Source organism: Ogataea polymorpha, assembly GCF_001664045.1.
Source record: "Ogataea polymorpha strain NCYC 495 leu1.1 chromosome Unknown OGAPOscaffold_6, whole genome shotgun sequence".
NCBI lineage: Eukaryota > Fungi > Ascomycota > Pichiomycetes > Pichiales > Pichiaceae > Ogataea > Ogataea polymorpha.
The window spans coordinates 149,564-172,661 of NW_017264703.1; the positions used below are offsets into that span (position 1 = coordinate 149,564).

Here is a 23,098-nt window from a genome sequence, read left to right on the forward strand (position 1 = left end):
TAAATAAATATAGCTGGGAAAAAATTGATTGATAAACTTGAACAATTCAATGAAGCGGTTGGACCAACTGGAGAAATGCTGCGGCGGCGTCCAGGAGCTCCAAATAGAGGAGATAGCCCTGTATGATGGAGCACAAGTGGAAGCCGCCGCAGACTGTATCCGATTGTTTATACACGAGTTCCTGGCTGTGAACGATACGCTATCTACCCTGAGCGCAATTGCACAGAACAAAGACATTCTCACCAAAGTAGATGAGTGCATCCACAAAATAGACGAGATTCTGCCTGCACTAGTGACTGCCATCGAATCAAATCTGGAATCAGAACCTGGATTGGAAACCACCCTTAGCCAGCTGGAACCGCTGTGCGAGGATCTACTTAGAGCTAAAAAACACATATCGGCTTACCTGGAAAATCTGCATGTTGCGGTCAGATTCACAGAGCTGGATGAACAAGTGCTAGGGTCGATCAGCAACGAGATTGCGGACTGTTCCAAGGATATGAGAATACTCCAACAAATGCTGCTCACCACTCCTGTTAAGAAGCTTCCCAAGCTCGAATTGGAAGAAATTAATGCTAAAATGACACAAAGCGAGACCTTTAGGCTGCGAATGCCCACATTTACCTGTCTGGATGAGCGACTGCTTGGTTTGTACCAGCAATTAGAAGGCAGAATAGATCCTATTCAGGCTGCCGTGCTAATTGTGCCTCAGACCCTTGAAAGTTATGGAGAGGTGGCGATGCACAAGAGTCCAGGGTCAATCATGCATCTCATATCCAAATACGAGGGCCTTGTACGAAATGTGCACGAGCTCAAATCTGCTTTGAAGCGTATCTCGAGCGAGCTCGTGGACCGTCGCTGGAAGCACATTTTTCAATCCCTGATGAGAGAGGTTTCTCAAGCGCTAGAGGACCTTGAAGACGAAATGCTGGTCAAACACTGTCTGGGACCGTCCAGTGCGCGAGAGCTGGAAACCGTGGGCCAGTCGTTGGGTATTTTGAAGCGTGCAGTAGGCGAAAGACTAATTTCCGAAAAAGACATGATTGAGAAGAAAAACGAATTGGAAGCACAATACGTGAAACTCCAGGAACAGCACTTTGAGTCCAAAAGAAGCTCACCATGCTCGCCAATCTCCTCAGCACCTGTGAAGTCCAAGGGATCACTCTTTGACGCTCTCAAGCTCAAGCCAGTGTTGATCGAGTACAATCCGACATCTGCAAAGAAACGGAGTCCTCTCAAGTTTGATATTTTAGAGGACGACGAATCCGAGGTTTCTTTCACCACCGCGTCAGGTAGTTCCGTTCTCAAACGGCTGATGAATGAAGCCGAGGACAAAGAGAACGAGACATCTAGAAACACAGACGAGAACCTTGTTGGAAAGCTGCAGCAACTAGACATCAAAGAGCGTTCGCCACGAAGTATAAGGTCTCTTTCTCAATCCGATCCCTTTATCACGCCAAATGCAAAGCTTCACAGGCCAAGCATCCAGAAACAAACCGAGAAAACCAAGTTGCTCAAATATGTTCCCTTACCAGTTCCGTTGCCAACTACTAGAGACGAAACCCTAAGAAGACAGGTTGAGCCATCTAAGTCGCACCTGACTAGGATTCCGCTTCCCATGCGTCCCGAATCTCGCCAGTCTCTTTTGAACTCTATAATAAAGGGTGAGCACTACACGAAGCCTCCAATGCGGAGTTCGAGCTGTATTCCACGATTAACGTTGCTCAACAAAATTCATTCAACACCGTTGAGAACTAGCACACGCCCGCTGTCAGCATTGGATATACACAAGTCCCCGACAATGATGATACAGCCAACACCGTTACGAGTGATCAAACAGAGAGCTCGAGCGACGTCGTCCCTATGAATTACTGATCCTCGACGAGCAGCCTCTAAGGATAGTATCACTTTCAATTGTATAGTAGATTTTGCAATACTACTTTTCGCCAAATATCTTCGTCATCCAGCTATTCCTGAATTTCTCGAGCTTTTCCTCTTCAGAGAAAAGTCTCAAGGTACCATCTTTCGGATTGTACTCTCCCTGTTGTATCTTTCTCTCTTTATCGAGGTAGATTCTCCTGTATATTTCGATAGCTGGCAAAGCCATGAATATCAGGCCTGCTCCGATTCTTCTATACGCATTAATCCGAGCCAGATCTTTAAGATCAACATTAAAACTCTGTTTGGTGTTCTTGCTTGACATATCGACAAACTCAATTACCCCATTTTATTTTTGCACAGCCCGCCAAATTTATTTGAAAAAATATTCCAGGTTAAAAAAAAAAAAGCAAAAATTATAGATCATGCCTAAAGCTGCCAGAAAGCAGTTCGCCGCCAAGCCAGCTCCTGCCGGTGACCAGATGAACAAAGTGTTTAAATTCAATACAGATCTTGGTCAGCATATACTGAAAAATCCTCTCATAGCCCAAGGTATTGTTGACAAAGCAGAAATCAGACCCTCCGATGTGGTACTGGAAATTGGCCCAGGTACCGGTAACTTAACGGTCAGAATTCTAGAAAAGGCCCGGAAAGTTATTGCATCTGAAGTGGACCCAAAGATGGCTGCTGAACTTACAAAGAGAGTTCAGGGTACTCCGTATGAGAAGAAGCTTGAGATTATCATGGGCGATTTCATGAAACTTGAGACCTTGCCGTACTTCGATGTCTGCATTTCGAATACTCCCTACCAAATCTCGTCCGGTATAGTTTTCAAGCTCTTGAGTATGCCTCGACCGCCAAGAATCGCCGTTCTCATGTTCCAACGAGAGTTTGCAATGAACCTAACAGCACGTCCCGGCGATGCCCTATACAACCGTCTGAGTGCCAACGCCCAGATGTGGGCTAACGTCAAGCATGTGATGAAAGTGGGAAAGAACAACTTCCGGCCCCCACCCAAGGTGGAATCGTCTGTGGTGAAAGTGGAGCCGAAATTTCCTCGTCCTGATCTTGACTACAACGAGTGGGATGGACTATTGAGGTTCTGTTTCAACAGGAAAAATAAGACTCTCAACGCTACGTTTAGGAACAGCAAGATCCTGGAAATTCTGGAAAACAACTACAAGACGTTCCTTTCCATTTTGAGCGAGCAAAGGGGCGAGATGATGGTGGATGCTAAAACAGATTTTTCCGCTGTGGTGAAGGAAAATGTCACGAAAGTGCTGGTAGAAACCGGTTTTGGTGAGCGTAGACCGGCAAAGATGGACCAGAACGACTTCCTAAAGCTCCTGTACGCTTTCCATCAAGTTGGAATCCACTTTGCATAGTGTATTATTATTAATCTATTATCAATCTATCTTCTTTTCTCTGCTCTCGAAAAGTCTTTCTCTATAACATCGGTAACTCCATTCTCCTCCAAACTTTCCTCTTCCATTTGGACAGCCTCTCTCCGTTCCCACCATCTGGTCTCACACAGAGCAAAAGCTTTTGTCTTCAGATACTTTCCACGAGATTCTGGATTTTGGCTGATGGCCCACGTGAGGAAATCTGGACCAGTACGCAAATAGAACGCTCTAAGCGACTCAAACGCCTTTGGATGAGGCAGCCAAGGATGCTCGTCAGGAATCTCTGCTTCCTCCAGCTCTTCCTCCTCCAGCTCCTCCTCTTCCTCCTCTGCCACCAAAATTGCCGTGTCTTGCTCCTCCTCATCGTCTTCATCGTCGTCGTCGCTCTCCTCGTCGCTGTCTTCCGCTTCTTGTCTCTCTAACTCAGACAAGTCCTCCCAGAACACCCTAACTCCGTCCAACTTGGATAGGTCGATCGAGTAGAATGAGTCCAGATTAAACTCCTGTTCTCCGGCTTCGTACATGCCTCCGTAAATGTACAAAGTGTCATCCACGACACAGGTCAGGGCATTGAAACGAGCATGGGGCAATTCGTTGCGAATCTCCAGCCTCTCGTCAGACTCGTCGTCGTCTTCTTCCGCAACAGGCGCCTCATCCTCTTCGTCGTCTGCCAGATTATGTTTTGCAAGAATAGAGTTGAGCATTTCCTCTAGTTGTCGGGTTCTATCCACCTTTTCTTTTTTAGCTGCGGCCTTTTTCTTGCTCGACCGCAGAGACAGATTGGACCATCTGTTAGTTTCCACGTTGTATGAAAGGAGCGTGTTGTAGAACTCAGAATCCAGAGTCTCCTCTGTCTCCTCGTAATCGAAAACACCCCCGAAGAGCATACCTCTGCCCTTGTGGTATTGCATGGAGCATCCAACACGCGGCGACGGCTGAAAACCCTGTTTCCGACGGCGTTCAAACCGGATCTGCGCAGGATCGCTCTTCATGTTGAGTGCCCAGCAGTCGGTCAGAATCTTTCCCTTCTGAAGTCCCTTACCAGCCTTCACCTTGCAGTAACCTCCATAAACTATAGCACCAAAATCCGTGGCCATAAATGAATGTCCCGATCGTGGATCTGGGACAGAATGCGACGCCGGGAACTCCACCTGCTTCCATTTGTACGTGGTGATGTCAAACAGCCATAGATCATTGAGATACGTGGTGTGGGAACCAAGATCACGAAATCCACCAAACAGCATCACGTAATTCTTCCAGCACGCCATACGATGTCCACTACGGTTTGGAGGACCCTTTCCATCGACTTTGGCCCATTCCTTGGTCTGAGAGTCCAGAATCCACGTATCTGAAAAATGGTGGAAAGTGGACTGTTTAGGAGACGAGAATTCACCACCATGCATCACAAAGATGCCAGACGGATGGTAGCACATGGCATGGGAAGACCGCGGAAGTGGCGAGTTTTTGGACACATATCGTCTCCAAGTTTTCGAGTCAACGGAGAAAACATTCAGATCATTATAGAAATGGACTGTCTGGCCCGTGTTAACTTCGCCTCCAAACAGGACCAACTCTCGACGGCCGTTAGTGTTGCTTGCAGCAAAAGTGGCGTTCAGTCTTTTCAACGACCTATCAATAACTTCAACATGAACTTCCTCAAATTCCTGCTGTTCTAAAGCTAGCTGCTTCAGTAGTTCATCCAGATCCACGTCGTCTTCTAGATCGTCTCCGGCCTTTTTCGAGAGTTTTTTCAGCTTCTCACCTGCCTTCTTGGCATTCTTCTCATTTTTCTGGGCTATCCGCGCCTTCTTTGCCTCCTTGTTCTTCTTGTCCTTCTTGGCCATCAGAGAACCAGACGAATTTTTTCTACAATTTCTACAGTGCTGGAACTCATATCAAAAATTAACCTAAACACCAGATATCAATCGTAATAGCTATTAAGCGCACTCCAAACTTGTCTATTTGGATGTGTCCTCTCCGTAATCTTCGCTCATTTCCACCTCCTCGTCGTCGATAAAGCTCTGGTCGTCTTCGTCGATCTCGTCGTCGTCCTCATCGTCGTCTTGATAGAACCATTCGTCTTCGTAATCGTCGGCCTCTGAACGCGAGGTGGCGTCCGGAATCTCGAAATCGTCTGGGATGTCCTTTTTGGACCGCTCGACGTCTTTGGCAACCATGTTGTAGTAGTCTTCTTTGTGATCTCTGAACATTTTACTGGCGTCCACATTAGCAGGGGAATTGATATTTGGGTCGTCAAGAAGCGAAATAATCGAGACAAGCACAGACTCAACGCACTGAGCGGGACTCCATGTCTCATTCGAAGGCTCTCCGCTGAAAGCGTCACCAGCCTCATGCAAAATGGAAATGCAAACCCGACCATCTTTATAAACATTAGGGTGGAAGATTGGTGGCGTGAATCTGAATGCTGGCGGCGAAAATGGATAATTATTAGGGAAACGCATTTGACATTTGAGGTACGCGCCGTTGTATTTGGAATGCGGATTAGGGATGTACATGCCAATATCCCATAGGAAGATGTTATCTGAATCCAGCTCGATCCGGAACGATGGCTGAGATTTGGTAAGCTCCTTGAGCTCCTTTTGTAAAATCGCCGCTGCGCTCATGATAGCAGTTCGTACACTTGTCTGACGGGTTATGTCAGAGGCCACCACAATATGGAGTATAGCTCACTAATGAAATTACAATCAACTAGGTTTTTTTTTTGACCATTAATTCCTTTTCTCTCACAGCGTAAAATAACGTCATAGACGCGCCGATCGGCCTTGGTAAAAAAAAAAGGTCGGAATCCATTTTATTCATCTATATATGTCATTAGTCATGTCGTCGTGCTAGGTGAGAGTCTTATGTTCGCTTCTTTCATGTTCCTCATTGAGCACCGCACGCCGTTTCATGAACGCACCTCGTGTAACCTCGTCTCCTGTCACTTCGTTGTGGTCAGCCTCAGGCTCCATTTCTTCTTTGTCTTCCGGGGCCTCGTGGTCATCTTCCTGGGCCTCGTGGTCTTCATGCTCGTCTTCTTTCTTCTTCTTCTTCTGTGGTTCGTTTAGCAGCTTGTAGAGCATACTGTTGCGGTTAGGATATAGGTCTTTGAACTTGCCTTCCTCTGCCAGCCGGCCGTCATGTCCGAGAACGAGCACCTCATCGCATTTTTCTATGGTTGAGAGACGATGTGCGATGGAGATGGTGGTGAGTGACCTGTCTCGCATGAGGTTTGCGATTGTCAGGTTTATGGCATTCTCAGATTTGGAGTCCAGGGCAGAAGTGGCCTCGTCCAAAATAAGAATGGGAGGGTTTTTGATCAGAGACCGCGCAATGGCGATTTTCTGCTTTTGGCCTCCAGACAGTTGCGACCCTTTAGGCCCAATATCAGTGTTGAACTTGTCAGGGAAATGGTAGACAAAATCACAGTTAGCTTTGGCAGCCGCCCATTCAACCATGTCAGCGGTCACCTTCACGTTCCGTGGCAAGCCATATGTGATGTTTTCTGATAGAGTACCTGGAACAAGAACAGGCTCCTGCTGAACGTATCCGAGGAGTTGACGAAGCGAATGGACAGAGTATTTGGTGATGTCCACGCCGTCAATGAGGATCTGACCCGAATTCGGGGTGTAGAACCGGAGCAACAACAACGCAATTGTGGATTTTCCTTTTCCTGAAGGGCCAACTATGCACACGTTGGAGCCTGCTTTGATTTCAAAGCACAAGTTATCAAACACCTTATTGTCTGGACGCGTTGGATACGCAAACGTGACATTCCTGAACTCAATGTGGCCCTTGGAACCAGCAATCTTAGGGCCCACGACCTGGTCAATTCTAGGCACCTGATCTTGAACCTCGAAGAGTCTCGAAGCAGCACCTGCTCCTTTGAATAGCTCGGTGTAGAAGGTGGCCACACCAAAAGTTGCATTTCCGCAATATTCTGTGTACATCATGTAAGCTGCCAAATCACCAACGGTCATGCTTCCGTTGAAAACCAAATTTGTGCCCAGACCCAAGGTGAGCAAAAAGGTAGCATGGCCCAGAATTCCGGTGGAAACAAAAAATGAGGCATTCGTCATGGCATCTTTATAACTGATCTTGAAAACGTTCCTGATCTGATTGTCATAACGGTGCAATTCTTTCGTTTCGGCTGTAAACGACTGAATAGTCTTGATGTTGTTCAGCTGCTCTTCAGCAACTTTGGTCAGACTACCAGTCGCCTTCTGTAACATCCTACTGATAGACTTGATTTTCATTCCGTAGGCGTAGGAAGCAAGCAGCAGGGGAGGCCCAAATGCGAGCAGAATCATAGAAAGGGTCGGCGAAATGTGGAACATCATACCAATGGAGGTCCCTCCAACAATGGAATGCTTGATACCGTCAGACATATTCTGGGTCACAGATCTAGAAACGACGTACGCGTCACTGGAAAGTCTCGATATAAGGTCTCCCACCTTATTTTTATCGTAAAATTCCATATCTTGTCTCAAGACATTCTTCATAATGTTCGACCGAAGTCGGGCCACCAATTTCTCGCCCAAGACTCTCAATATAATTATTCGGCCGAATGTTGCCGCCGTGTAGACACAGAGCATGGCACCAACCACCGAGAGAAGCTGGTATAGCGTGAGACCATAAAATCGGGCTTCTTCGAGGTTTGAGTACCGTCTCGTGGAATCGAGAATCTCCCCCGTGACCTTTGGCAGCGACATGACTATGAACGCACTGATGAATAGCAAGGCAATTGCTACAGAGAAAAGCTTGATGTCTCTTCGTGCAAGCTTGAGCAGCCGTCTAACTTCCGAGAAGCCCGCCTCAGATTGCTCTTCTTCTGCCACACCCAAAATGCGTTCTCTTAAAGTCCTTGGCTTCTTCTCTTTGACAGCTTCTTCGGGCACTTCTGCTCTTTGCAGACGTGCCGCAAACACACTGAAGGAGCGGTGGAAGCTTGCAGGGACCAACGAAGGACGCCAAAGAGGCTCTGGTAGAGATCGAGTTCGTGCTGCCAGCATTCCTGTTACCGGAAGCGAACGAACGAAAAAAGTTCCCAACAGCGGCCTTGAAGGCACACGAACCATTAACGATCGTGCTATCAAAATCATGTGAAATAAGTCGATAAATCTGTTTGCTGTTCCTCAACAACAGAACAACCTAGTTAAGCAGAGGTGAAGAAGGGAGTTTATTTCTTTCACTAGACATGACACCTTTGCACCGAGAGTTTCGTTCAAACGGAAGTGCTGTTCACAGCTACGAAAACCTACAGATTTGACCAAGTCTGGCGGATCACCAGTGTATGACAAGTATGGGCAGTGAACTGGAGAAAGATGGACGTGGCTTGGTTAGTCCTCGTCACTCATCTCTATCGTGTCCACGTTGTCATAACATTGTGTCCGCTGCATTCCGATACGTCCACTAAAGGAATGTCATGTTTTATTCATATCTATCTAAGCAGACTTGTTGGATGCCAGGTCGGTAGTTGAGACAACATTACCCTTCTCGAGTTTCTGGACCTTGGCATCGGAAATGTATCTCTTCTCGGCTGCAACTTTTAGATCGTTTTTAAGAGACCTTTGAACGGTTCTGGCAGCAATTGCCAAGTACTTATTGAAGGAAATTCCAGCCTTTTGCCACGATGACATGTTTCACTTGTTCTATTGCAACTTAGCGTAAATATTAGAAACAGTTTAGTCCAATTAAGAAAAGCTTTTTCGACATTTATCCAGGCTGCATAACCATGAGTCGACAATCCATACCGTGCGCGTCGATCGACTTTGCTGAACTAAATTAAATTTTTTCAGACATTGTTTATAGATCTTCATGGCAGTCTCCAGAGATCATTATTACCGTCTCGCATCTGAGCTTGAGGATGAGCGAATCTTGGCAGCTTCCGAGTTGATTACGGAGCTCCGTGAGAGCGACTCGCAAAAAGAGTGGGATTATGCTCTCGACAGACTGATTAGGGGTCTCGCTTCTTCGAGAGCGGGAGCCAGATTGGGATTCTCACTGTGTTTAAGTGAAATTTTATACGAGCTCATTGAAGTCAAGAAGTCATACAGCGTGGAAAGTTTTTTGGCAGATCTAAGCAAGAAACTAGCAAGCTCTGTCAGCAACAAGAATACAGGAAAGAACGCCAGGAGCCTAATTTTCGGAGAGCTTTTCGGTCTTCAGTCACTTCTGAACTCCAGGGTTGTGGAGCAGGACTTGAAATCGGGAAATACAGAAAGCTACACAAAGATCATCAAGAAACTGATAGATTTATCGTTGTTCAGGCCATGGATCAGAGAGGCCTGTTTTGCAACAGTCTACCGCTCTTTACTGTCATTTGGGATACCACAGAACCCAAAATACACGAATATTATTGTAGACTTGTTGGAAAGCACCAACTCTGCGGGTCTCACACTAACGACCGAGGGATTGTTAGTTGCATTGAGCATTCCACCAGAAAGACGCCAAAATCTAATGGGGCTTGCTAAGATAGACAAATGGCATCATGGGAACCCACTTGCAAAAGGAAATTTGCCAACCTTGTCCAAAATAATGAAGGATATTGATGTGGTCGCAGATGACGAAGACCAATCAAGAAAGAAAGGTAACTGGACCAGAGCACTTCATTTTGTTTGGACGCCTCTTTTGGCCGAATTGATCAACAACTCTAACAAGGAGGAACACATATCAAAGGAGCGCAAGTCGAAGAAACAAAAAACCGAAAGCAAACTCATCAAATTAGCAGACTTTTGGAAAGCTTGCATCGACGACCAATTTTTTGCACAAGCAGCTTCTCCAGAACGGAAGTATAAAGGCCTCGAAGTGTTGAACACTGTTCTTGATCTCAACACCCTCAAAGGAGATCAAGTTGAGGTTGTTTTGTCTTCCAATCTGATGCGGACGCTCATTAATCAAAGCTCGAACCCTGACCGTTTGCTCAACAAATTGGCTAGGAACACTCTTTCTCACCTAGTGAAAACGTGCGCCATGAACCAAAACAGAATAGTTCCTACCTTAAGAAGCATACTTAGAGTTTCCTTGAATTTTGATAGACTGACAAAATCAAAGATAACGAATGAGCTGATCATGTCTGCAGATAATGATAATACAATTCAGGAGATCGCCCAATTCTTAATTTCACTCGAACATTCTGTCAACGAAGACATCATCAAGTACCAAATTTTCGCACTTGACTCTCTGTTGCACTTAGTGAGGGCGAAGAAGTCTATCATCTCCAAAACTGAGATCTACGAAAACATCATTGATTACTTGATCGAACACGGCTATGTGAAGAAAGAGTCTGATGACAGATACTCCGATAGAATGGCCACGTGCTCGCTCGAAAGACTGTACTCTGTTCTTCTAGAAATTATGTCAAGTGAGCACAACAAGGGCAAAATGTCTTGGCCCTACTATGCCGTGAACAAACTTGTTGAAAAAGACGCCAGTCTCTCGGACTCGAAGCTTGTCCTTAGACAGGAATTCGAGGACGATCTGAAAGACCTCAAAGTGGACTGTGTTCGGATGGTGGAGGCGATTTGCGAGCTGAAAGCCTCTGAAAACTCTAAGTTGCTTGAATCTTTTGAGATTCTCCTGTCTGTTGGTCTGTTACAGCTCTATTCGGGCGATGAGGAGTCCGCATCAATTTTAACTGACTTGAAAGCTGCATTTGAAACTTATACCGATTCTAGCACCGAACAGTTGCTGATTGACACGTTGGTGGATCTTGTGCTTTCATATTTGACCCAAAAGTCGTCGCTGATGAAAAAGGTGGCCGCTACAGTGTGGGAGAACCTGATCGATAAAATTGAAGAACCGGAGCTGCAGCGACTCTTTGAGGTTTTGCTCACTAAAGAAAACAAGGAGGGACAAGAAAAACTGTTCAGCAATGACGGCGAGGCCGGTGAACAAGACTCGGAGGAGATTGAGCAATCTGGATCGGACTCTGAAGATGAGTCTGTGGATGTGGTGATGAGCGACTCTGAGGATCCTATTGAGTTTGACGAGGTTGACCAGAAGACCACTAACGAGCTTGCACAGGCTCTTGGGGTGGCCAATGGTGATGATAGCTCTGGCGACTCAAGCAATTCGTCGGACGAGTCGGAATCGGATGTGGAAAGCATGTCTGACGAGCAAATGATGGCTATCGATTCGACGCTGTCGAGAATATTCAAACAACGTCGAGAGGCTCTTACGGCCTTAGAGACAAAGTCTGGCAACCAGAGAAAAGAAGAGGTGCAAAATGCCCGTGAACTGATGATATTTTTCAAAAACCGCGTTTTGGACCTACTGGAGATATTCTGCACCAAGAGACCAGGCGACATATCTACTTTCAAAATCGCTATTGTGCTTTTGGATCTGATGGCCTTGACCTTGGAGAAACAGGTAGGCGAAAAAGCGCATAAGCTCATCAAATTAATTACAAAAAGTCCTATCGCGGTGTCTAAACAAAACAAGTCCGAATTGATAGCCGGCTTGAAAGGGATACAAGAGAGAGCGGCCACTAAATCAAAATTCCGTGCGCACTCGCTGGCTTGCAACCAACTGTCACTGTATATCGTGCGAAGCATGGTGAGTTTCGATAAAAGCACAATTCCAGAGTTATTGGAGGTGTATTTCGAAAGCATCAAGGACTGGGCAATGGACCCATCCAACAAAACCACCACCAATATGTATTTCGATCTTCTCAACTGGCTAAACGACAGAAGAGAGATACACTGAATGACACGCATCAGCCTTGTTTCTTGGCTTCTTTGTAATTTTTATCCTGCCTGTGGCTCACTCTGGATAAGAAGTCCTGTTGGTCCAAGTATCCACCCTTATTTTCGAACTTCAGCTCGTCTCCAATTTTTGCCTTGTCCACATAAGTGGCCCAATCCAGTCGCGATTTCTCCAGTGTAGTTAATTTGGCACTCGAGGCATTATTAATAACGTCATCCAAAAGACTGGCCCTTTTACGTTTAGGTGCTCTCTTTTTTGGTAATAATTTCTCAGGACTCGACTCTTTCGACTCTTTGAGCTTCGTAGAGTTGAAGTGAGCACGAGCTTCTTCTGAGTCTGCATCCACCCATTTCTCCTCTGTCACCATTTCGCCGGCAAATTCATACCTCCTTGTGATCTTTATCTTCTCTGTGTCTGCGGATTCCGTTGATGATGGGATCGAATCCTCCTTCTTTGGTTCCGATTTGGGTTGCTGCTTTGGCTTATTAAGCTCCTCCCATATGGAGTCAACATCAATTGTGGATTCTGCTGGCTTCTGATAGGCTTTTTCGCGTCTCTCCTCCTGTCTTTGCCTTCGAGTCTGGATCAACCCTCCCTGCTCAAGCTGTCGATATTTTGGGTCATCTTCAAACTCTTCCTCCTCGTCATTACCCTCGTCATTAGCTTCCGGGTTGTAATCTTCATCCTCCGACTCCTGATAGTCTGCGATGGACTCTTCTAATGTCTTCTTCTGCTCCTCAGTCATTGTGTTATTCAAGCTTGAAATTTATTTTCCAGGTCGTGCGCCGCCGCACACTTCATCGACGAAAAATTAGAGGGAGATAAAGAAGAGACATTATTTATTTACATGTTGAAGCGCAAGAACGAAGAGGACGAGGCAACTGCTGCTAAGCGGGTAGCCCTTGATAACGAGAATGCTGACCAGGAAGAGCCGACCGAGGACAATAACCAGGCAGACTCACTGGAGCCTTCTAAGACGGATCAACGTGCAGATAGCGACCAACAGTCACAAGAACGGGTACCGCAGCCTGAGACTCCGGAGCCCGTCGCGCATCACAGGCCAACTAATGACGATCCCACCTATGTGCATTTTCGAATGCTTTGCTCAATTAACGAAACTGCTGCCATTGTCGGCAAAGGCGGCGAGACAATCAACAGAATTAAGGAGATGTCCAGTGCAAGAGTGAACGTCAGCGAAAATTTGAAGGGTATCCCCGAACGCGTCATCACCGTGCGTGGACCTGCAGAGTATGTTGCAAAAGCGTTTGGGCTTATCACAAGGGCAATCATGGACGAGCCTTTCAACGAGGCTTCTACCGTGGATTCAAAACAAATTAATTTGAAGCTGTTGTTCCCCCACACGATAATTGGCTACATCATAGGGAAAAGGGGAGCGAGATTCAGGGAAATCGAGGATAATTCCGCTGCAGCGTTGAAAGCAAGCGACCAGATTCTCCCTGCTTCGACAGACAGAATCCTCCACATCACTGGAGTCGCGGACGCCATCCACATAGCCACGTATTATGTGGCACAGACAGTGATAGAGCACAAACAGCATCTGGCCAAGGCTGTGTTCTACAATCCGGCCAATTGCAACCAGCCTAGCACACCAGTCGGCGGCAATGTCTCGAGAATGGCCTACGGCAACGGATATCCTCCTCAAGTAATGCAGGTTCCGGCTCCAATAATGCAGAGCCCCTACATGGGCCAGCCTGTTCAACAATCTTATGGACAATATATCCCAGGCGCCGCTGCTGGGGCGGTTGCTGCACCAGTCCCTGCTCCAATGCAAGCACAATCAGGACAGGAAAAAATCAACCAGGACATTTACGTTCCTCAAATGCACATAGGGCTAGTGATCGGGAAAGGCGGGAAGAATCTCAAAGATATTCGTACTATAACCGGATGCTATGTCAAGGTCAATGACGAGGTTCCCGGCGCCACAGAGAGAAAACTCACTTTAATGAGCACAAGCCCGTTCGCCATCCAACAGGCAATAATGCTGATAAACAACAAGATTGAAAATGAGAAACAGAGGCAGAGAAATCATAGAGATGACTAGTGTATATTAGGAATACAAAATGCGGAGCTGTGTTATTTTATTCTGGCCCGTTCCCATAACTTTTCCAAGCTCTTTTTGAACACCAACACGTTGTGGTCGATCACAGCCAGCGCGTTAGTATCGTTGTCATCTTCCAGTCTCATAACTGCCACCAGGGCCAGTCCACGAATCATCTGGTGTAAATAAAGTACCGACCCGCTTTGTAATTTTGATACACACCTGGTTGGCTGGCTTCTGACAGTTCCGTCTGCTTCTTGTCCGGAGTTCTCGTAAAGACCGTCCAAATCAATGGTCACGTCAATAAACTCAGCACACACCTCGTATGTTTGCATATCGACGGGCGACGAATCCGTGGCCACATATATTTTTGAGTTCACGTCAAAAAGGAAAACTTTATCAAGCGTGCTGTATTGCATAAGGAGATCAAGGAGGTTTTCCAGTGCTGGAAGCTCGTAAATGAGTTTCTGGACGATTCGAGAGAACGCCTCGTAGATCGAATGGTCGAAAATGGATGTCAGATAGAACGAGATTTGCACACCATCGAGGCCGTAGTCCAGCAAGTCGTCTCCGACTCTCTGCATAATATCTCTTTGCGTTTCTAGCCGAAAGTCTTCCGACAAACCGTCAATCTTATGAATTAGCACTTCTATGTGGAGTTTAGAGTTGACGCTGCAGGCATACTTGATAATGACCGCCAAATTCTGGAGTGCGCTCAAATATTCATCCTGACTGTCGATGACGTACACTAAAGCACCGATCGACGAAAACAGCTTTTCGGAGTCGTATAGCGAAGGTTCGAATAGATTGAGCTGTCCAGGAAGCTCCATCACTGCTAGATCAATCAGAGACTTGAAGTTTTCTGTAGTTGGCTTAGTTGTGCTTTCGAGATACAGCGTATCCAAAGGCTGCATGTCGTGAAACACCACTTTGCAAATTGACGATTTTCCAGACCTGGAATCGTTAGACACCAAAAATGTGGTTTATACATACCGTCTGAGGCCCATTAGAAGAATTGTAGCATTGTTATGCTTGGCCAATACCGCTTCTGCATCCATCTTGCGATAATTTGGTTGTGTAATTTTCTGGCACAGCCTGATAAGGGCTTTTCAAAGCAAAATAAATTATGATACAGGTTCTATATGGTTTGTGATTTATTGGGATTTTGTGCGTTTGGATTCGGAAGAAGCTCCAGAACTCTTCCGCTTCTTCTTTTCCTCAAGCTTGACCAAAAACTTGGCCATGTACTCCTTCACAAAATGCTTGATTTTGGCCTTCTTCTCATGACTCAGCTCTGAAGGTGGCTTGCTGTCGGAGCGTCTCTTGAGCTCTTTCTGAGCCAGGGTGTGCACAATATCACGAGCACAGGCTTTTAGAGAGTCTCTTCCAATCTCCGTTTCGTATTTTTTCAGCATATTGGGCACTGCAGAAGCAAAAAGTTTGGTCCACTGTTTTTCCGTAGCACTGATATGGCGCTCTTCTTCTTTCTTCGGCGTTTCTGCCGGCGTAGTTGGTTTTTCCAAAGATGCTTGCGCAATAATCAAAGAGAGCTTGTTCATGCGCATTTCCTCGACTTCCAGCTCTTTCTGTCGTGCCAATTGACGCTCCTGCTCCAACTTCTTGTACATGGCCTCCTCCTTCTGCCGTTCCTTTTCTCGCCTTTTCCGACGTTCCTCCTCGTCAGAAACACCAGGTCCCGTTGGAGTGCTCACAGGGCGTTCCCATTGGGTGATATTCTTGGACCTATTGAAATAATAGACAGTTTTGGTGCTAGGATCCTCTGCCCACTCCCATCCAGGAGGCAATGCCACGCCGTTTATTGCCGTTTTAGCAGGGTCGACTACCTCAGAAGCCGGCAAGGAGGTTGATCTTGCTCTGCGGTCGTCCAATTTAGTTGCCGTGTCGGAGGCATTTTTAAGGTCACTTCTTTTTGGAATGCGATAGACCAACTCGAGATCTTTCCAATTTGAAAGCAGCTGGGACACCAAGCTTTTCAGATCTGGATTGCTAGTTTTGGACTCGGCCTCCTGCAGCATCTCGTCCATCTTACAGCTGACAATCGTATTTTTTGCTCGCAACGGGGGCCAATGCTGAAGAATCTTGGCCATGGAGGTAAACAATTCCTCCTCTTCATTGGAAAACTTGTCTCCGGATAAGCCCAACAGAGTTTTAAGTGCAGTGCTTAAAGCTTGCATTCCATGGAGTCTGCAAAAACGATTCACGATCTCATCATAGTTGTCGCAAAGGGAAAACCTCTCAATGACCCTCGATATCACGATAAAATCCAGGTCTGGTTGTAGCAAACAACTAACCACCTTGGACACATCTGCTAAGCGTAGCGGCTCAAGTTCCAAAGATTTGACAAACTCAACGTTGACATTCGAGTCAATGTTGTCTTGCGTAACTTTGGTGCCCAGTTTCTTCTGCTCTTTGATCCATCTCTTTTCAACGTTCGCACGAACTCCAAGAGCTTCAGTAATGACATGCGGAAGCAACCTAGCACTCTCAGACTGCGTCTTCCCTCCCATAACACCCAGACAGTTTGAGGCACCACAGTAGCATTTTTGCGGCTCAGCTCCGTACCTGTCCACGTTGTAGTCGAAGGTGATTTCCTCTCCCTTGACGATTTTCCGTTTGGCAAAAATGCCCATTCTGAATCTTTTGTTGACGACCCATTTTTCGACGTACGCGTTGGGATCGCACGAATGGTTGCAAAAACGGCCAATACTCGCTTTTTTGGTTGCGTCAATGATTTCATTGTCCTGTATCATCATGAAATAAAAATGTTTGATGCCCTCGTTGGAATACTGCTCTTTTCTCTCTTTATACAACTCGTTGTCAACAATCTCTCCTTTATATTCAACGATGAACGTGTGTGGATATATGTCCTCATCTGCGCGCATTCCGTAGCCTTTGTGTTCCGTTTTGAAGATGGAAACAGGTGCGATCTCGTTATTCTGAAATCTTTGATTCTGGCATTTCTCTCCACAACCACTGCACTGTCCGTCAACACACTCAATATTGGTGAGTCGGTTTATACAATCAGAGTCCGGACCGCAAGCATGATTGACTCCGTCAGTACCCACATCTTCCGTACAATCACAGGCCATGAACTCGTCAGCTGCAGAATAGATATCTTTGATGCTATCGCAGTAGATATTGTCCTTCAAGTTGAGAAAGGTAGTCAAAGCCTCTTGTGTTGCATCGGGTTCTTTGTCGTAGAGTACCACTCCGCCGGCCTCTGCAGGAGGAGTGGCCAAAGCCGATGTATCTTTCGATCTCGACATTTTTCAGGTATTCCAGTGATTGGAAAATATGTTTATTTTTTTGGAGGGAAATAAATGGATTAGTTCTCCCTTTTTATGGCAGCCGAAAAACACGGATCCAGGGATGAATTTGTCGTTAGTTCTGCGCTTCACAGCCGCTACACAACAAACAATGGATTAAGTGAGTCATTACTGGAGGGCCAGGTTTCTCATTACGACAATATAGAAAAGCATTTAACAAGACTTCCACAATTCAAAGATTCCAGGGAATTTTTGGATTGCTTGGCACAGTTTAGTGGCAACGATGTGGACCTGGGCGACATCAGCAGATTCGAGAGCCAATTTGATGGAGTAGAGGAGACGTACAAGTATGAAGTGATCATAGAGAACCAAAGAGGGGCAACATTACTTGGAATACCTATGTACAGTCGAGAATCGCTTTTGTATCCTCTAGATCCTCCCAAGTTCCAGACGTTAAGAGGGCACGCAATTACAAGTCTCAATCTGTATCCTTTGCCCAGTAGAAGCTGGCGTTGGAGTTGGAACAACTGGTTTATTTTGATGATCCAAGATGTGGATCAAGAAGGTTGGGTTTATTCTAAGGTCCGTTTTGGAAGCCGCAAATGGAAAGGAGTAGGAAGGTTTGGAAATTTTGTTCGGAGAAGGGTTTGGGTGCGGAAAAGAGAGCTGGCTCCAGGAGCAGATGCAAGCTTGCTTCACTTGCCAGCAACTTTGGTTCTGGACCAAAAATACGCTCATATCACTAGCCCCGAGCTTAAACAGGAAATAAAAGAGGCAAACTCAGAAGAGTCGATCACTGGTAACAGCTGCTCCAACGCCTCAACAGAGATAACATCTGATTACGGCAGTCAACTGGAGAACTTGGTGCTCAAACTAGACAGTTACAAAATTGACCGCCTGAAGGTTGATCAGATCATCAGCTTCTTGTTTGGTGCAGACATACAGCTCTTGCAGTATTTGATTAAAGATCAGGAACAGCCAGACTCTCTACATTTGTTACAAAGTTTGGTCGGCAAATTGGAATTCAATGAATCGAGGCGCGCGTTTCTAAACAAATACCACGCCAAACTTGAAACTAGCAACAACAAGGAACTAGCCATAATATACAAATTATATCAGAACTTGTTAGCGGATAGCTTTTATGGTTCTGAAAGGCGTCAACTGCTATCAAAATAGATGTATTACAGGCTTTTCATGCTATTTACAAATCCTGATTACAAATGTCTCTGTATTTCTATCTCCTCGATGGCTTCGATCGTATCTCCAACTTGCAATTCTACGTTTCCGTCCAGGGCAACACCACACTCGACACCATTAGCGACTTCACTGACATCTTCCTTTTCGTGTTTCAGTTGTCTAACTCTTCCTCTGTATATCTCCATGCCATTTCTTATCAAGCGCACAGTTGCACTCCGTTTGAAAGTTCCACTGACAACACGACATCCGGCAATTTTCATCTTGGATTTATTCTTTAAACTGATCTCAAAGATCTGCTTGACCGATGCAGTGGAGTGTATTTTTGTCTCATATTTCTTTGGCAACTTTGAGGTCAAATATCCCATAACGTCTTCGATTAAGTGATAGATGACTTTGAACTCTTTGATCTCAACACCATTGAGAGATGCAAGATTGATAATGTCTTTAGAAACCTTGACATTGAATGCCAGAATCTGGGCACTGGACAGTTTGGCACGCTCAATATCACTTTCTGTTGGAGGACCCACTTCTTCATATAAAACAGTCGACTGCACCTCGTCATTTCCAAGTCCTGAAATGCTTTGCGATATAGCTTCGGCAGATCCACTAACGTCTGCCTTTATGATGAATGGAACCTCTATTAACTTTGTCTCTTCATCGTCAAACAGATCTGGTTCCAATTCTCTAATCTCATCCATCGTAAGACCTTCACGCTGGTAGTCTTGGATTTTCTCCTCACGACGAGACGCCTCCATTTTCTCCAACATTTGCTTATTCATTTGCTCGATTTGAGACGCCTCTTCTAACAGAAGTTTTCGTTTCTCTCTGTTCGAAATCACTTTTTTAGCCAAAGCTTCGCTGGATGCCTCGAGGGCCATATCTCCAGCATCTGGAATGTCTTTCCAACCGGATATCTCAACAGGAGTGGAAGGCCCAGCAACCTTTACTGGTTTGCCATACTCGTCCTTCATGGCTCTAACTTTACACCACGTCTGCCCAGCAACCAACACAGCTCCTGGTTTCAATTTACCTTTCATAACCAAAAAGGTAGCCACGTTGCCCAAGCCTTTCTTGACCTGCGACTCCAAAACCCACCCCTCAACTGGAACTTTGTCTTCCTGCGTTTTAATATCCTGCAACTCAGCAACAGCCACGATGGTTTCTTCGAGCTCTTCCATACCCATACCTGTCTTGGCAGAGATTCTAACTGTTGGAACGTCTCCACCATAGTCTTCAACTTCCACGCCATTTGCTGAGAGATCTGCAACAACTTTGTCCGGATTTGCCTCTTCTTTATCGCATTTATTTATTGCAACAACCATTGGCACACCTGCATTTCTTGCATGTCGAATAGCTTCCTTTGTTTGCGGCATCACAGAGTCTTCAGCAGCGACAACCAAAACCACAACATCAGTTATGTTAGCCCCGCGTTCTCGCATATTTAGAAATGCTGCATGTCCTGGTGTATCCAGAAAAGTTATCGTTTTCTTAGACACTGGCGTCCTCACAACAAAAGCACCTATGTGTTGGGTGATTCCACCATGTTCACCTTTGGCAATAGATGACTTTCTCAAATAATCAAGAACCGTGGTTTTACCATGGTCAACGTGGCCCATAATGGTAACAATAGGAGCTCTAGGTTTGAGTAGCTTGGGATCAGTCGGCTCAGGCGACGGAAACAAATCTGCACCAGTATCATCATTCGTATTCACATCAAAGCCGTACTCGTCTGCAATGAGAGCTGCAGTCTCAGAATCAAGAATATAGTCGTTGGTCATGTTTTCAAATCCAAGTTCTTTCATTCTTTGTAGTAGGTCAGGAACTCGGACTCGAAGGATTTGCGCAAAGTTGGCAACGGTTAAAAATGTTGGAATGTCTAGTTTCGGACGATTGCTCGAAGAATCCAGTTTCGGCTTTGGCTTGTATTTAACCTTGATCTGTACTGGTTTTTTCTTTGTTGGTGGTGTTTGCGCAGCCTGTTTCGGTTGGCGTCTATGGTCATTGATTTTTCTATCATTTGTCTTTCGATTTGACGATGCAGACTCCTGTCGTTCTGGAGTGCGATTCTGATCCACATTATTTGAAACTGGTTTGGGAGTATTATTTTGTACCTTGGGCTTGGTCTCGGAAGGCTTGTTTGTCTGCTCCTGCTGTTTTTCACCTAAGGAAGGTCTTTGAAATCGAGAGCGGCGCACACCAGAAGAGGAAAATCTAAAACCACTTGACGAGCGACATAGGATCGTCCGCGTCAAACGGGCTTGGTAGGTCCTCAAATACATTAATTGGTCTATAATTTTTCAAATAATTCCCAGAAAATATTTTGGGGGAATATTTAATGCGGGATGTAATCAGGCCGGTTGTTTTTTAGACGAATGCGCCTTGAGAAAAAGCAGACCACCATGAGTTGACTACTTTAAATTACAACTCTCAAGTCTCAAAACGTAAATTGCAGATCCGGGTGCTGTCTTCGAAAGGATCTATGATGGTCATCGGATCATTCTTGATGATCAGTTTCTCAAATCTGAGCCCTCGGTTGGAGCTTGCTAGAGATCAAAATTCTACCATCACTAAGACTCTCCAATAATACCGTTCGAGTCGGCTAGATTTTTGAAAGATACAATAAAGTACTTTACATTGATTATATGCATGCGGAGCTTTAGTTGGAGTTTTTAGGCTTCGGATCAAATATTTGTTGATCCGAACAGGACGCTTGGCTTTGAGAGATGTCAAAGAGGGTATCAGTGTCATCATCAAGAGGCGGAGTTTTATGCGAAATGTACTCGCTGTCTTCAAGAACAAACTGATCATCGTCTTGATCTTGCTGCTGGGTAGGCTGAACGTTTTCGAGAGCCGTGGCCAGAGCTGCAATTTCAGCCTGTTCATCGGTATCGAGTAGAGGACCGTGGAAATTGTGTCTTCCCCAGACATAGTACAAAACAGCAATCATGAGGGTGAACAAACCGAAGACAGCGACAGCATAGTTCATAGTGGTAATATCGATATATCTTGAAGGAGGCATGCACAGAACAACAATGGTCAGCAGAATGAATACCACGCTAAAGCCATTGATGACATAGCCCAGCTTGCGCAACTTAAAGGCAGAGCCACGGATTTTGCGCCTCTTGTTGAGAATGGAAGAGAGTATGGGTATTCCATTAGCAGCATTCAACGACACTACAGCACACCCCACAAACGCATTGAATGCAGTACTGGAGACCATTGAGAACGTGCCAAGCAAAAACGAGACTGCAACAGAAAGCAAAAGAGCATTTTTGGGAACTATTTCCTCGTCCGACATGGTATCAACTTGCTCCCAAAGCTGATTGAATGGTAATCCACGATCTCTTCCCAAGGCGTAAACAGTTCTAGAGGCGATGGTGAGCGAGCCAATAGTAGCGAATGTTGAAGATCCGATAATGAGAATCACCAAGACAAATGAAACCAAAATAGATTTTGTCGACAGTTTGAACACGATATCAATAGGAAAGATATCGGGGTTTTGATCCAGAAGAAGCTCGAGATCAGGAAGAATACTCAAAATTGGGATGATGAATATGAGCCCCGTCAGACTGCTGACCAACACAGACACCAATAGACCACGTGGGATCGTTTTTTCAGGCGTTTGCACTTCCTCACTCATGGAGACAATCATTCCATAACCATTGAACGTAAGCGAGGAAAACTGAATACCACCAACAAAAAATGCAATCACTGCAGGCCAGCCGCTTCTGGAAGCATCAAAATTAGTTAGAATATATTTGACATCGTGGAAATCTGTACTGAATATTAGTAGCAGAAAATCCATCACCAGAACCGTGTATATAGTCCAGTAAATGCACAACTTGTTGATCTTCTCAAGTTGTCGTTGGAATTTGAGATTCACCAGCCCACTGAGAGTGATAATTAAAAAGTAGAGCAACAGAACGAACAAGTCATCGTGCTTGTAGTCTTGACTTTTGATACCCAAGATTGAAAGAATAAACTGGCTCCCTCCAAATGCGTACGAGATGAACATCAGCCAGTTTCCTAGGACCAGATACCATCCAGTAAACCAAGAACTTGCCAATGCGTATTTTTCATTGGCAAGTATACTGCTGTAATGATAAACACCTCCAGAGCTGGGGAATTTCCCCGAAATCTCACCCAGGGACAGCGATATGAAGAGGGTGAACAACGAGAAAAGAACCCAACCCCAGAGTATGGTAAAACTGGAGCCGCAAACAAGCCCAATTGACAAGGTCGACGAGATTCCAAATGGAACGTTCATGAGCGAAAACCCCAGACCAATAATGGAGCCAAATGAGAACTTCTTTTTGAGTTCCTGTTTGTATTTGAAGTGTTCAATCTGCTCGGAAACATCTCCATCCTGCCAGATATCATTAATATCATGGATAACATGCTCTCTTATATGTCGTAGACGCTCGGAATTTGGTAAAAGCGAATATATCACAGGCTGTTGGTTGTCCATGATAATATCGAATTTATAGTTTTTATTTTATTTTTGTCTATAAAAGTTAAAAAATATTAACCAAGCCTGAATATGTCTGAAGAACTCTACGATGAGTTTG

At 45.4% G+C, this 23,098-nt stretch overlaps 13 protein-coding genes across 13 annotated transcripts; 5 read left to right on the top strand and 8 right to left on the bottom strand.

Moving 5' to 3' along the window:
* Positions 1–24: 24 nt before the first annotated feature.
* OGAPODRAFT_17085 (uncharacterized protein) lies at positions 25–2,132 on the top strand. The gene has a single exon (XM_018354872.1). The coding sequence runs from the start codon at positions 50–52 to the stop codon at positions 1,865–1,867; it is 1,818 nt and encodes a 605-aa protein (XP_018209112.1). The 5' UTR covers positions 25–49; the 3' UTR covers positions 1,868–2,132.
* A 167-nt stretch (positions 2,133–2,299) lies between these two features.
* On the top strand, positions 2,300–3,298 carry OGAPODRAFT_17086 (uncharacterized protein). Its single transcript, XM_018354873.1, has one exon. The coding sequence runs from the start codon at positions 2,304–2,306 to the stop codon at positions 3,261–3,263; it is 960 nt and encodes a 319-aa protein (XP_018209113.1). The 5' UTR covers positions 2,300–2,303; the 3' UTR covers positions 3,264–3,298.
* On the bottom strand, positions 3,289–5,125 carry OGAPODRAFT_89877 (uncharacterized protein; the record flags this gene model as incomplete). Its single annotated transcript, XM_018356946.1, has 1 exon — positions 3,289–5,125. The coding sequence occupies one exon, from the start codon at positions 5,123–5,125 to the stop codon at positions 3,290–3,292; it is 1,836 nt and encodes a 611-aa protein (XP_018209114.1).
* A 52-nt stretch (positions 5,126–5,177) lies between these two features.
* OGAPODRAFT_17087 (uncharacterized protein) lies at positions 5,178–5,988 on the bottom strand. Its single transcript, XM_018354874.1, has one exon. The coding sequence runs from the start codon at positions 5,903–5,905 to the stop codon at positions 5,240–5,242; it is 666 nt and encodes a 221-aa protein (XP_018209115.1). The 5' UTR covers positions 5,906–5,988; the 3' UTR covers positions 5,178–5,239.
* Positions 5,989–6,105: 117 nt separating this feature from the next.
* On the bottom strand, positions 6,106–8,954 carry OGAPODRAFT_17088 (uncharacterized protein). The gene has a single exon (XM_018354875.1). It carries the CDS (start codon positions 8,357–8,359, stop codon positions 6,131–6,133), a length of 2,229 nt encoding a protein of 742 aa, XP_018209116.1. The 5' UTR covers positions 8,360–8,954; the 3' UTR covers positions 6,106–6,130.
* A 144-nt stretch (positions 8,955–9,098) lies between these two features.
* Positions 9,099–11,987, top strand: OGAPODRAFT_51063 (uncharacterized protein; the record flags this gene model as incomplete). The annotated part of the gene is made up of 1 exon (XM_018355688.1): positions 9,099–11,987. The coding sequence occupies one exon, from the start codon at positions 9,099–9,101 to the stop codon at positions 11,985–11,987; it is 2,889 nt and encodes a 962-aa protein (XP_018209117.1).
* Positions 11,988–11,997: 10 nt separating this feature from the next.
* Positions 11,998–12,732, bottom strand: OGAPODRAFT_14178 (uncharacterized protein; the record flags this gene model as incomplete). The annotated part of the gene is made up of 1 exon (XM_018353412.1): positions 11,998–12,732. The coding sequence occupies one exon, from the start codon at positions 12,730–12,732 to the stop codon at positions 11,998–12,000; it is 735 nt and encodes a 244-aa protein (XP_018209118.1).
* Positions 12,733–12,834: 102 nt separating this feature from the next.
* On the top strand, positions 12,835–14,049 carry OGAPODRAFT_50743 (uncharacterized protein; the record flags this gene model as incomplete). Its single annotated transcript, XM_018355675.1, has 1 exon — positions 12,835–14,049. The coding sequence occupies one exon, from the start codon at positions 12,835–12,837 to the stop codon at positions 14,047–14,049; it is 1,215 nt and encodes a 404-aa protein (XP_018209119.1).
* On the bottom strand, positions 12,928–15,125 carry OGAPODRAFT_102100 (uncharacterized protein). Its single transcript, XM_018353090.1, has 2 exons — positions 15,040–15,125; positions 12,928–15,000 (listed from the first exon to the last, which is right to left on the bottom strand). The coding sequence occupies exons 1-2, from the start codon at positions 15,102–15,104 to the stop codon at positions 14,082–14,084; spliced, it is 984 nt and encodes a 327-aa protein (XP_018209120.1). The 5' UTR covers positions 15,105–15,125; the 3' UTR covers positions 12,928–14,081.
* Positions 15,126–15,195: 70 nt separating this feature from the next.
* Positions 15,196–16,652, bottom strand: OGAPODRAFT_17090 (uncharacterized protein). The gene has a single exon (XM_018354876.1). It carries the CDS (start codon positions 16,572–16,574, stop codon positions 15,201–15,203), a length of 1,374 nt encoding a protein of 457 aa, XP_018209121.1. The 5' UTR covers positions 16,575–16,652; the 3' UTR covers positions 15,196–15,200.
* Positions 16,653–17,408: 756 nt separating this feature from the next.
* OGAPODRAFT_89888 (uncharacterized protein) lies at positions 17,409–20,605 on the top strand (the record flags this gene model as incomplete). The annotated part of the gene is made up of 1 exon (XM_018356947.1): positions 17,409–20,605. The coding sequence occupies one exon, from the start codon at positions 17,409–17,411 to the stop codon at positions 18,507–18,509; it is 1,101 nt and encodes a 366-aa protein (XP_018209122.1). The 3' UTR covers positions 18,510–20,605.
* On the bottom strand, positions 17,451–20,605 carry OGAPODRAFT_17091 (uncharacterized protein; the record flags this gene model as incomplete). The annotated part of the gene is made up of 1 exon (XM_018354877.1): positions 17,451–20,605. A coding segment is annotated over one exon (1,935 nt), but the record flags the coding sequence as incomplete, so codon positions are not given.
* Positions 20,606–21,414: 809 nt separating this feature from the next.
* On the bottom strand, positions 21,415–22,878 carry OGAPODRAFT_43491 (uncharacterized protein; the record flags this gene model as incomplete). Its single annotated transcript, XM_018355456.1, has 1 exon — positions 21,415–22,878. A coding segment is annotated over one exon (1,464 nt), but the record flags the coding sequence as incomplete, so codon positions are not given.
* Positions 22,879–23,098: the final 220 nt, after the last annotated feature.

What these genes read in the sequence shown, in the direction of transcription:
- OGAPODRAFT_17085 (XM_018354872.1), top strand. Translation starts at nt 50, where the DNA reads ATGAAGCGGTTGGACCAACTGGAGAAATGCTGCGGCGGCGTCCAGGAG.
- OGAPODRAFT_17086 (XM_018354873.1), top strand. Translation starts at nt 2,304, where the DNA reads ATGCCTAAAGCTGCCAGAAAGCAGTTCGCCGCCAAGCCAGCTCCTGCC.
- OGAPODRAFT_17087 (XM_018354874.1), bottom strand. Translation starts at nt 5,905, where the DNA reads ATGAGCGCAGCGGCGATTTTACAAAAGGAGCTCAAGGAGCTTACCAAA.
- OGAPODRAFT_17088 (XM_018354875.1), bottom strand. Translation starts at nt 8,359, where the DNA reads ATGGTTCGTGTGCCTTCAAGGCCGCTGTTGGGAACTTTTTTCGTTCGT.
- OGAPODRAFT_102100 (XM_018353090.1), bottom strand. Translation starts at nt 15,104, where the DNA reads ATGGATGCAGAAGCGGTATTGGCCAAGCATAACAATGCTACAATTCTT. An exon ending in CTTCTAATGGGCCTCAGACG is followed by an intron (nt 15,001 to 15,039) that starts GTATGTATAAAC and finishes TAACGATTCCAG; the next exon opens with GTCTGGAAAATCGTCAATTT.
- OGAPODRAFT_17090 (XM_018354876.1), bottom strand. Translation starts at nt 16,574, where the DNA reads ATGGGAGGGAAGACGCAGTCTGAGAGTGCTAGGTTGCTTCCGCATGTC.